Raw genomic sequence first — 13,413 nt, 5'->3', positions numbered from 1 at the left:
TCGTGCTTCGTAGACATTTGCTATAGCAATAGCACGCCCCACATTTTTAAGTAGAGTTATACCTACCCCCTCGGCCCTATTCTTTTCTGCTTAGCTATCTACAATATGATGAAAGATTTTAAATATGATTTTGGCCTAGACCTTAACCTATGGTACCTAGATGATGGCACCCTTTGCGGTAATCCACATTAAATTATCAAAGCCCTTAACCACCTCGAGAGAGAATGCTCTTCTAAAATTGGTTTAGAATTAAACAGAACTAAAATTGAAATATGCTTCATCAACCTTGAGAATTCCTAAGATTTATTTAAAGGTTACACTATTATCGAAAAAGAAGAGATCCACTCAATAATAATATATCCGAAAAAATTATCGATCTTTTCTGAGATGCAAAACTCGGAAAAGTTCATCAACCACATTCCATCGCACCAGCTTTTTTACTTATTAAAAAATGTTTATATCTTCCTAAAATCTCGCATCTCTTCCACTCATCCTCCTCCTCAAAATTATTCAACACAATATTCGCTTAAAGACCTTTATAGAAAGGATTCTCAATCTTTAATTATCAGACTTTAATTGGCACCTAGCCCAATTAACCGCATAACTAGGTGGTATCGACTTCTATCTCTTTTTATATCAAATCGCCTATCGCTCAATTCTGCGATATTATCATTCATAACTCCCAATGATGATCTTCTAACGGCAGCAATTGAAAGATGGAATCTACTTACTCCAGACGGTTATATATTTCTAACCGAAATTTATAATAAATCTATCATCGAAGCCCTAATAAAGAAATTACAAGGTCTTAACCCTACCGATATTAGCGATATACAACTATTACAATTCAACGATAAATACGGCGGGCATGAATGGCTCGAAGCACTTCTAAGCTAAACCTTAGATAATCTCTTAACCAATGAACAACTAGGTTACTATAAAAATTAGACTTGGATGTTTGCCTACACAGTCACACACTTGCCAACACAGCTTATCCGTTCTAACTAACGCCATACACGGCCTAAACTGCGCTCGCAGCCAAGGTCACCATCTCCGCCATAAAGCAATTAATAAAATCATCCATAACGCTTTAAAAAGACTTAACCAACATCCTTGAACCTACCAACCTCTCATTACAGGACGGCCTCAGACCCGACGGTTTAACCTGCATCCCCTAGTCCAATGGGAAATCCCTTATTTGGGACGCAACCTGCGTCTCCCCTTTTCCTTCATCAATTAATTCAAACCCTCTTGTGAAAAAAATAAAAAAATTAATAAATATTCAAAATTAAATAACTTTATATTTCAGCCAATAATCATATCAACTAACGGCAATTTTTCACAGTCTACATATTTTTTTTTAAAAACTTACGAAAAATTTTAACATAACAAACGAAAATCGATCCTTATTTCTTAAACAAAAACTTCAACTAGAAATTTTTAAACACAATTATACTTGTTTTTTAGGTATATATTCCGTGATCCGTGATATCTTTGACGTTGAATAAACAACAGAGCTACGCTAGGGTTTCCTCATTTCCATCTAATTGTAACATAAGTTAATTGGGGTGTAAAGTTAAAAAAATATGAGGGGCCCTCTAGACGTTTGTGGACAAGCCGCACGTACTTGTACGCGCAACATTTCGAAAAATGTTACAGACATACATAGGCTTTAAGAAAAAGAGAGGGGCAGAAAAAGAGCCTATGCCCAAGAACTGCAGTATAAGTTAATTACTTTAAAGGTGGGTGGTGGCTGATTTTAAGTTTAAATTATTTAATGTAAGTCTTTATGATTGCTATCAATATTGAGGTTTAAGGTTCATAGAATCTGAAATAAAGATGAGTAAATAAAAAAAAATTGCCTGGTCAATATGAAATAGTATAATTTTTTTTTGATGACTATTCAAAACAATATTATTACTTATACTTCCAAATCTTCCAAAAATTAATTTTCCAATACATTCATTATTAAATTAAGCTCTTTTTAGAACCTTCAATATATTTATTTTTATTTAGTAATTTTACATATTTTTATATACTTGTTTTAATATTTTAGTGTTTTGTCATTTTTTTAAATAAATAAAGTATCAATAAAAAAACAGAAATGGGATAAAGATAACAAAGTTCCCCTAAAACAAGAATTATTTTTACCTCCATTTTTTCTAAAAAATCTGTAAGTTCCGCTTGACATCTATCTAATGGAAGAGAATACGACTAGTATAACACAATGAGTTAATTTAGAGAATTTTTCGGCAATATCAACTGGATTCAAATAAAACATAACATCTGACTTCAGGTCATTATCTAATTATAAATTATCAGGTATTAGTGTTCTAGTCCTCGTAAGATAACTTTTATTATTTTTAGAACTTAAATATTTTACATCTCGTGTGTTAATAAAGTACGAATTCTTATGAATTCTCGATAATATTGCACTAATTTAAACATGAATATAAAATCATGTTTAGCTCTTCAAGCTGATTCGGAAAATGTTAATATCACTTTTAAAATATTGGTTATTAAAATATAGAAAAAAAAGATTTTAACGAATCAACTAAGAATATAGAATAATATTTAGATTTTCAAAGGTATCAGAAAATGGTGACACCGTCGGCGAATCGCGGGCCTCTCATAAGCTGGAATGTCATTCCACTGTTTAATCTATGTTTTAATATTTTGGCCCAAATAATGAAAAATTCTTCTACTCTAATTTTATCTTTAAGGAAAGATATTAACTCTTTTTTAATTTCTATTGAATTTAGAAGATATGCCAAGAGCATCATAGTATTGGTAACAATAAAAGAAAACCTATTTTCAAATAATAATTTTACTCTCTCATTTGTGCTCGAGTTGTTAAAATTAGTGACTTAGATTTTTGAAATGAGCGCTTTCTTAGATTCCATCAGGGATTTTATACATCAAATAAACAGTTCCCCATAGGGCGGTTTATATTTTTTTAGAGAGATGAATTTGCCATATCGCCGTTTCTGTTGAATCTCTAATTAAAAAAGTTTACCAGTTTCTTACCTTTGGTACAGATTTCTTCAATCCAATTTTGTAACATAGTATATGCAGATAATAATTATACGTTGGCAGCATTCGCTGTTATTTTGTTTAGACGCAGTTCTTCGATTACTTCTAACTTTTTTTACTGATAAACTCTACAGCATGGGAATTACCAGTTGCATTTGAGTGTAGAGTTGCCATAAAATATTTGCTCTTTAGCATATTAAAGGAATATTTGTTGCATATCTGAGATCTGTTTAATACTCATGACAACAACGAATTTTAATTAAATTCCGTTGCAAAAATTTATTTGACGATGTAGAGGAGTAAAAAGAATTAATTGGTTTATTGAATTTTGTAAACAAGATTGCAAAGAGTCAGTGGATTTTTGTGATGTTAGAAGTAAAATATCATTTTATGCCTCGAGCATCTCTTATTTTAAAAAAGGTTTATATATTTCTTTAGTCTGTTGCTACTTGAAGAAGAAACGTATTTTGAACATAATATAGTGTTGATAAAGTAATTAGTTACATTTATACAAAATAACAGTAACTAATAATATTTGAAAAATTGTAACTATTAACAGTGTTATATTTTTTAAATATTTGATTCTGTATGTGGACCTTTTTTGTATAGTTAATTAATATTGATAAGTAAATCAGACAGATATAGAATCATAGCCGTAGCCTAGATTTTTCTAGAGGAAAAGCATTATTACGTGGGTTTTAGCTCCTAAATTTTATTGGTAGGCTTTGTAGGGCATCGGCTAGGTTATATCTGTATAAAAATAATTTTGGTTTATCACTTTTTTTAAAAAATTTTGAATTATAGTCTTTATTTAAAAAAATTATTGCTTTCACTTATTTTTCTTTCAAATTCTTGTTTTTGTCTTTTAATGAGGATGATGAAATAGAAATTGTACCATGTCTTTCTAAAAGTCTATTACCCATATAAGATGTTAAAATATCTTAGCCAAACTTCAAAAATTATTTTAAATTTCACATAGAGGAGACTGGTAATACAGACAATATTAACATTGTTTCCTATGTATTTATTAAATGCATCGATTTTTAAAATGAACCCGATTAAGATTTTGCTCATAGATGACAGAAAGGATTAGACCACTAGTTCAAATCCCATGGCTTACATAATATTATTTTGACTAAAATCATAATCGGACCGTTTTTAAAAGTCGATCCATATCACACTTTTAACAACACTACTCATATGCTTCCAAAAAATATATATTCCGCATCTAAGTCATCCTGTGAACACATCTCAGTAAGATTATTTTCACATACTATGTCTTAAATAATTGTACTAAATTTTAGTTAGATGTACATGTAACAAAATTTTTGTTTAACTAAATATTATATAGAATTATCAATTAAATTAAACTAACTTAATAATTAAAATTACGACTACCTTCCGAGGGAATGTAATTTCTTGTTACAAATTATACTCAGTAGTACCATACGATGTCAATAAGATCTTTTTATATAATTATAAGAAATAACATCGCGATATGAAAATGCCAACCTTTGCGGACTTTACAAAATAAATCTGGTCATCATCTGAACTAATTTAAAAAAAATTAAATTATTACTTCTTATATTAAATATAATGTTGTCCTAACATCAAGTCTCCCAGCCCTAATAGTAATGAATATTTATTAAAAAATAGTTATTCATATAAATTTAAAGAGGGAAAATTCATAGGGAAACATTACGAAGTTTTTGGGCGTTTTCATCTCTATCTTTCTATCAAACAATATTGGTGGAGGGTTGGAGGACTAACACCTACATAGAGAAGTTACCATGATATATTAGTCCATATTTTTAAGTTACAAACAATTATATAAAGTCCATTTCCCTAAAAGTTAGAAGATATAGGTAAACCTACAGAGCCGGGGTACCTTATCTATCTCCTCTTAAAAATATTTCCTCAAACTCTATCATATCAAAGTTAGAGTTGTAAACTGCTAATCATCGAAAATTACCTGTCAATGTTTTGGTAAGAGTCCATACGTAAGGCACCCATTTTTTAAAATTATAAAATAATACTAAGCTTTATGTCAAGCTACTTTCCCAAGTTATACTCTAGGTAGTTGGTTTTGGCAAAGGTTTGATAATTTACTCATGTGTTTTTAGATATTTTATGAAAAACATATTTAAAAAAAGACATCGTACTTATAGATCTGTTACTATATTATACTTAAATTTTAATATTTTATCTTGCACGTTGGTCACAAACCTGCCCAGAGAATGTGAATCATATGAAGGCCCATCCTCCATATAATTATTCCGAGTTTTTTTTATCAAGGATAACACAGATGCAGAGTAATAAATGGAACTGCACCACAATTTGATGAGGTCAATAAGAAGCCATCCTTATAAGCTAACTAATTATAATACATGTATTTATTAATTAAATTATTATTGCAACTCAAATTAATAATACCGTTAGTGAATAAAATAAAGTATATAGTTAAAAAAAATGTCAATAAATTCTTAACACTTTGATTTTTAAATTAAATATTAAATCGAATAATGAGTTTCAAAATTATTTGTGCAACATCTGATACCGGACACTGCCGATTACTGGGAAGAGTTTAAAATTCTGCCCAGTTTCGGTTAAAATTTGAATCTAGTGTACATCTTTAATTTTTAGGCTTTAAATTGTAATTTTGCTATAAGATTTTTTTAAACTTTATTTATAATATAATTTATTTACAAATAATAATTCACAATATAAAATATGTACATAATTGCAAATAAATTATATACATAAATAATAACAATAGTATGCTTGATTAGACATGATACTCTGACAGCCCTGAATAAAATTTTGAAAAAAAGTTAAGGTACAATAATAATATATATAACGCGATAATTATTATGTAAATTATAATTTTTTACCTAAGAAATCATCCATTAGTGAACCAATGGCGAACTAGAGGTTATTTTTTTTATAAAACACAAAAATTGATGGTTAGAAGTTTTAAAGAAAATGAAGATATAATAATAAAAGATTATTTTTGGCAAATACTAAACTTTTATAATACCCTCAATATATTCATCACATAGATGTAAAAAAATATATTTAAAATAATTCAATTACAATATCAGATGCATTTATTCGGGTGCCGACTATTTTGACCCTTATCTCATTATGCTCTTTGATGGATATGCCCTAAAAATAAATAATTTAAAGTGTATCAGATTATAGGTCTTACATCGTCTACTGTTTTATAGCATGGTTGACCTAAATTGGGATCAAATTCCATGTTGGAAGGAATACTCTGATGTGTTAAGTTTTAATAAAATATACATATACAATATATAAAGTAATTTCAATAAAAGTTTGTTTTATGTTTGAAAAATGGAATTGAAGATACTCAGACAACCCCCCCCCCCCCAAGGAATATTTTTCAGAAGTATTATTAATCCTGTTTACTTATCTTTTTACACGAGAAATTATTTTTACGGAAATTCCCAAATAAGATATAATTATATTTTGTTGCTAAATTTACCACAATTAAGTGGAGTGGTATATAACATACGTTTAACAGATGGTGATATTAATATTTTTTTGTATCAGAACGAGTTCAATTCTGATTTGTAAGGCCTAGCCAATGACATCGAATACTTGCTTAGACTGATTAATGTTGTTAAACGGCTCAATTTGAGTCATCCTGAGGATACATTCATTAAAATGCTCTCTGAAGCGTGGTTGAATACAGATCATCAGCTGGTAACACGCCAATTTTGGTATCTTTTATAATTTTTTTTATATTAGAAGACCGATTATTTTAAAAAAAATTTAATATGGGGAAACCAAAATGACGTGAAATCAGCTGATTTGTATTGAGACATGTTTAAAACGGCCGAATCTTCAGTCTATGCATTATATGTCATTAGTTCATAACTAGGAGATAAAAAACCCATTTTTGCAGGGGAAAATATTTTCCTCCCTAACTTTAACTCACTAATATTGGTATTTACAAACCGATATCATTTAGCATACCATTGGCTGATACCCTTAAAAATTTTTTTTAAATGGCCTACATTGAGTCAAGAATTGATTTTTGAAAAATATTCTAAGCCAATAAAATGATATATTCTTTTAATTGTTGACAAAATTAACTTTATTACGAAGAAAATATTTTTTTTTTCAATTTAAAGGTATTTAACCAGCCTATATCCATATGATATTAAAATTTTAGCATGCCGCCCAAGCTCGTTCAAAATATGGGTGGGCATGATAAACATCCGCCCATTGCAAACCTCTAATCAAAGGTAGTGTGATGTAAAAAATGTATGCTGAAGATTTGTAAAATATTAGATTGTATGCAAATGTTAGAAATTTATAAATGAATACATTTTGTTTTTGATATTAAGTTGCAAATGTTAAAAGATATTTTTTAAACGAATCTAGCTAAAAGATACATTGTCTAAAAACGTATCTCGATAGATACAATTTTTATCATACTTATATATATGGTTCGGCGTCTTTCTCGAACATAAACTTTTACTATGAGAGTATAATACGTAAGCAACATTTTATATTTTATTCTATTCGAACACCATATAAAAAAATAATAAAAAAATGCTAATACCCTTATTTTATCGTTTTTTCGAGCAAATTCTCATTTAAAACGAGCATTTATTAAAAAAAATTTTTTTTTTATACAAACTTATAATTTATACATTAAAAGTTAGCGATCTATAAAATTATTGTGTGCACCAATGATATTGTTTTTAATAATTAATGAGCGTCATGGCTAAGCAAGGATTTATATATTTCTTCACATGATAAAAATATCCTTCACAAGATTTATGTGGGAAAAAGTATTATTTAATGAATATTTATATATTTTTTTATATATAAATTTAAATATTTCATATATATATCAGAGACCTGCAAACTCTAAATTTTTAAAAAATCCGAGCCAGGCCGTGCAAATGGTACAAATGCTGGTCTTCTCAGAAATAAATATTTATATTAATATATTAGTCTAAATATTTTTATTTTTAAGATAAAAAAGCGTTAAATAAAGGTATATCAAAATGTATCTTTAAGCAGATAGAGATACGTCTAAAATATTATCTATTTTGTATCTAGATACTTCAACACCTGTTAAATTGTGTATGAAATGTAACCAATGATCATACATTTTATAAAATAGAGACAATAAAAATTATGGAGAAAACATTTACGGTGCTGCAAGTGGAATTCTCAGGAGGTGCATATTAAAATTAAATAGGGGAAAATATATATATAATTAATTATATTAATACCTACTATTAAAATCTGCTAAACAAAAATAAATACTCATGGAGTTATGTGATTTTCAATATTATAGTATACATTTTTATAATGGCAAACAGTGAGGGAGAATTGAGGGATAAAGTTATTAAATGGAAGATGACTATGGAAGCAAACAAAGGTGATGATTGGTGGGGAAAATCTAAAGATGGAGGAATCCGGTAAGTGGCCTTGTCATGTGTGGGAAAGGAGTTGCTAGAAATTCTATCCAATGCACCAGATGCCAGAAATGGGTATATAAAAGATGTAGCGGGAAAAAAGGCAGTTTGATGTTAGAAAGAATGACCTTTATTTGTAGAACATGCATGAAAGGGATACATAATAATGATAACCTAAAAAATGGTGGTCTGGATATTGGCAATGGGTTAACCCTAGAAAAAGTGGATAAGTTTTGTTATTTAGGTGATATGCTAAACGCAGATGGTGGTGTAGATTTTGCCGTTGTTGCAAGGATCAGACAAGCTTGGAAGAAGTTCAGAGAGATGTCGTCTATTCTTACAAATAAAAAAGTTTCTCTGAAGTTAAAGGGGAAAGTTTACGTAAGCTGTGTGAGGAGTTGTTTAGTTTATGACGGAGAAACATGGGCAATGAAAGCGACTTACGAAGCCTAATTAGAAAGAACAGAGATGAGGATGGTTAGATGGATGTGTGGGGTAACTCTGAGAGAGAGAACAACTAGCAAGGAATTGCGAGCAAGATTAGGTATAGAAATGATTGGAATGGTAATGCGACGAAATAGACTAAGATGGTTTGGGCATGTTGAACGTATGACAAAAGATGACTGGGTAAAGAGATGTACAATGATGAAAGTAGGAGGATCAAGACCTAGAGGAAGACCCAAGATGACATGGACAAATGTGATAGCGGCGGATATGAGAAGCATGAATCTTACAAGTATTGATGCTCAGGATCGTCAAAAATGGAAAAGAAAAATCAGAGGGAAAACTGGCCTACCTGGGTAAACCTGGAAATCGCCATAAAACGGAGAAGAAGAATAGTATACATTTTTATGATTATTTCATATTTTTTATTAAGTGATATTAGTGGAAGATTATATGTTATTTGGTGACAATTAGCTGTTATTTAGTTATATATATTTTAATACCACAGTTTTTATTTAATTATGATACTGGTGTAATAATAGGGTTGGCCAAAAAAATAAAAAATAAGATTTATTGCTCGTTACGTTTATTATTACCCCACCCTCCGACTTAGTTGTGCATTATTGGCGAACATTTTTTGGAATTTAAAAAATGATTTTAATGGGTATAGTTTTTTTTAGAAATCGGAACAAATGATAAGGTATTGATGCTGAAAAAGATTTTCAAAATTTGGTGGAAAAAATAATTTTTTCTATGGGAGGATTGAAATTTTTTCAAAAAAAATTATTGGGAAAGAATCTTAGAAAATTTTAAAAATTGTGAGAGAAATTAAAGAATTATTATTGGGAGTTCTCCCCGGCAATGGATGAGACCTGAGAACCTTGGATGTTAGTCTACAAACATAAAATAAAGAAGGTAATACAAAGTTGCGGAAAAGATGAATATAATTCTCAGATATTTGCTGGGGAGGGGGGGGTTGTTGAAATGAATAAATTGCCAGACTTCTCCGTTTTATGGCGATTTCCAGGTTTACCCGGGTAGGTCAGTTTTCATTTTGATTTTTCTTTTCCATTTTTGACAGTCCTGAGCATCAATACTTGTAAGATTCATGCGTCTCATATCTGCCGCTATCACATTTGTCCATGTCATCTTGGGTCTTCCTCTAGGTCTTGATCCTCCTACTTTCATCATTGTACATCTCTTTACCCAGTCATCTTTTGTCATACGTTCAACATGCCCAAACCATCTTAGTCTATTTCGTCGCATTACCATTCCAATCATTTCTATACCTAATTTTGTTCGCAATTCCTTGCTAGTTTTTCTCTCTCTTAGAGATACCCCACACATCAATCTAATCATCCTCATCCCTGTTCTTTCTAATCTGGCTTCGTGAGTAGCTTTCATTGCCCAGCCACCATAAACTAAACAACTCCTCACACAGCTTACGTAAACTTTCCCCTTTAACTTCAGAGAAACTTTAATATTTGTAAGAATAGACGACATCTCTCTGAACTTTTCCAAGCTTGTCTGATCCTTGCAACAACGGCAGAATCTACACCACCATCTGCATTTAGCATATCACCTAAATACCAAAACTTATCCACTTTTTCTAGGGTTAACCCATTGCCAATATCCAGACCACCATTTTCTAGGTTATCATTATTATGTATCTTTCATGCATGTTCTACAAATAAAGGTCATTCTTTCTAACATCAAACTTCCTTTTTTCCCGCTACATATTTTATATACCCATTTCTGGCATCTGGTGCATTGGATAGAATTTCTAGCAACTCCTTTCCCACATACACCACAAGGCCACTTACCGGATTCCTCCATCTTTAGATTTTCCCCACCAATCATCACCTTTGTTTTTGATGCATTCATTTTCAGGCCCTTTGCTTCCATAGTCATCTTACATTTACTAATTTTATCCCTCATTTCTTCTTCACTGTTTGCCATTAATACATGGTCATCTGCATATAATAGCTCCCAGGGAAGTCCTTCACACATTTCTCTAGCCAACACATCCATTACTAAGTAATCAGCATGGATCCTTGATGAAGGTCCTACCTTCACCTCAAAGCTGTCACTATCACCATAATCCGTCCGTACTGCTGTTTCTGCTCCAACATACATTGCCATCACTGCGATAACCAACCATTCCTCCACACCTGATTTTCTCAAAGCCCATCTAGTAACCTCACACGGCACCCTATCAAATGCTTTCTCCAAATCAACAAACACATAATAGAGTTTCTTTCCTTCGCAAGATACTTCTCCTACATTTGTTTCAACACAAAAATTGCATCTGTCATGCTTTTCTCGATGTAAAGTTAAACTGCATTTCATCAATTTTAATTTGTTATTTTTTAAAAAAATTTCAGGCTGGGCTGTGCTTAAAAAATTAGGCCCAATGCAGATCACTACATTCAATTTCTTTAGCAAACTCGTGTCTTTTTTCTTCTTGAGCCTTTGGTATTAATTCTTAGCATTTCTTTAAGCCATCTTGTAAATATCATTATCACTATTTTCTTTGCTATTATACCATACTGTCATTGAATTTAATTAACACTACTATAAGTATACAAATTATTTCTATATTTGAATAAATGTATAATTGAGATTATGAGAATAAAATAAGTTTAAAAAAACAAAGAAAAAAAACTAATTGATAATATAGTGAAATTGTGGTCTACATGGGGGAAGGGGGGGGGTAGAATTGAAGAATATTTGTCGATTTAGATATCAAAATTCTTGTAAATTCTAATAACTACTAATATAAATGTTTTTAATGTTTAATTAATTTCGTTTTTATAATAATTTATTTGAGATAATCAATTTATTTATTTGAAATAACATATATATATATAATACACTTTTATTTATTTATATAACATAAAATATATATTATATTTTTTAATAAAATAATAAAAATGGCAAATAGAAGCCAGATCATTTCTGTTAGCTATGAGCAAAATCTTTAGGCTTACATTATGTTATTTTGGTTATAATCTTAATCGGGCCATTTTTTTAAATTGACCCAAATTGGCTTTTTTACAACACTAGTGCCTACAAGACCCTTAAATTTTTTTATGATAGTTTTTTTCTTAATTTGATTATAAACTTAAAAATTAAAGTAAAACATGTTTTTATTTTATTATTTTAAATTGATGCCATGGCCTAGGATAAAAGTAATTAAGAACAGTAAATATTATATTATAAATGATTTTTAATTTTCTTTGATCATTCCCTATCCAGTGACTTAAATTAGTATATTATTTTTTTAAAACACTATGTAAAAAATCAATAAAAATTTATACAAATTATTTTAGTTAGAGGTCTACATTGCCCAAAAATTTTGTTTTATAATTATTCTTTTGCTTCATAAACAATTAAAAAGGCTCAGGCAGGCATGTTGTAGTGTTAATAGGGCATGATAAAATACGTGCCCCCTATGAAAGAAGCTTAATTTAAATTATATTATGTATATCTCTTATATTTAATTATATTTTCATACTTACATGCTTGGAAATGAAACAAGTTAATGGACCAATTTCACAAAAGATACCCACCTAAATATAATATTAAATAGTTATAAATTCTTTCACAATAATTAAGTATAAAATTAAATAGATGAATAATACTAACTTTGTTTATCTGAGTAACAATTGCATCTAAAATTTCTCCTTTAAAGGGCATAAAAACAATTGCATTATACTTAACTTTATAAGTGCCATATCCTCTGCCTGGCTTAATCATGCCTGACCCTATGCTATCTATTGATGTTACTGCTATTATAAATCCATATCTATAATTATTTAAAAAACATATAGAGGTAATTTAAAAAACATATAGAGGTAATTTAAAAAAATATTACTGTCCAGAACATGTGCCCTCAACTTCAGAAAATAATTTTTGCTTAACAGTATTTAGTAAATTAGGTCCAAAATATCGAGGATGCAATATAATTTCCTGTTCTAATGGCATCTATAAAATAATATAATATCATTAAAATTTAGAAATAATTACATGATAAAACATAATTTTCGTAGAAACCACAAGTAAAATGCCTGTGAATATACACACTACATTACGATCTAAAATTAAAAATGACAGTTGATTGAGTATGATTTGAAGGCTTGACAATTTATATATCAACACTTACTAACGAACGATACTTTTTAAACATATCGAAATATACTGACACAAATTTTAACAAAGCACATCGATACAGATACAAATAAATTTCTTAATACATTTTTCTTAAATGCATTTAGTACCGATACATAAAATATAGATGTTTTTGATACTTTTATTATAAATAAATATTAAAATTAACAAATGCATACATATAAAAAAATATAATAGATATCAAAGAAATGAATACTTTTTTTTAAATGATAGTTTTATTTTTCAATATTTATTTTTGTTTAATTAATCAATCCAAGTTATTTTTCATCATATTATATGTTATCCT

At 29.4% G+C, this 13,413-nt stretch overlaps 1 protein-coding gene across 2 annotated transcripts; it reads right to left on the bottom strand.

Annotated features, from left to right (window-relative positions):
• Positions 1 to 5,690: 5,690 nt before the first annotated feature.
• Positions 5,691 to 13,044, bottom strand: LOC135931401 (DNA-directed RNA polymerase II subunit RPB7-like). 2 transcript variants are annotated; one of them, XM_065468473.1, is made up of 8 exons: positions 12,966 to 13,044; positions 12,814 to 12,923; positions 12,585 to 12,744; positions 12,458 to 12,508; positions 6,242 to 6,307; positions 6,127 to 6,198; positions 5,925 to 5,958; positions 5,691 to 5,841 (listed from the first exon to the last, which is right to left on the bottom strand). In XM_065468473.1, exons 1-8 carry the CDS (start codon positions 12,975 to 12,977, stop codon positions 5,819 to 5,821), a joined length of 528 nt encoding a protein of 175 aa, XP_065324545.1. In that variant the 5' UTR covers positions 12,978 to 13,044; the 3' UTR covers positions 5,691 to 5,818. The 2 variants fall into 2 exon arrangements, with proteins under 2 accessions (XP_065324545.1, XP_065324546.1); XM_065468474.1 differs by having other exon boundaries at positions 12,660 to 12,744.
• Between the last annotated feature and the right edge of the window lie 369 nt (positions 13,045 to 13,413).

The sequence above is a fragment of the Gordionus sp. m RMFG-2023 genome, chromosome 1 (assembly GCF_954871325.1).
Source record: "Gordionus sp. m RMFG-2023 chromosome 1, tfGorSpeb1-WG-v2, whole genome shotgun sequence".
NCBI classification, from domain to species: Eukaryota; Metazoa; Nematomorpha; class Gordioida; order Chordodea; family Parachordodidae; genus Gordionus; species Gordionus sp. m RMFG-2023.
Note: the sequence above shows the minus strand (reverse complement) of the source record. Positions and strands in the feature narration are given on the sequence as shown.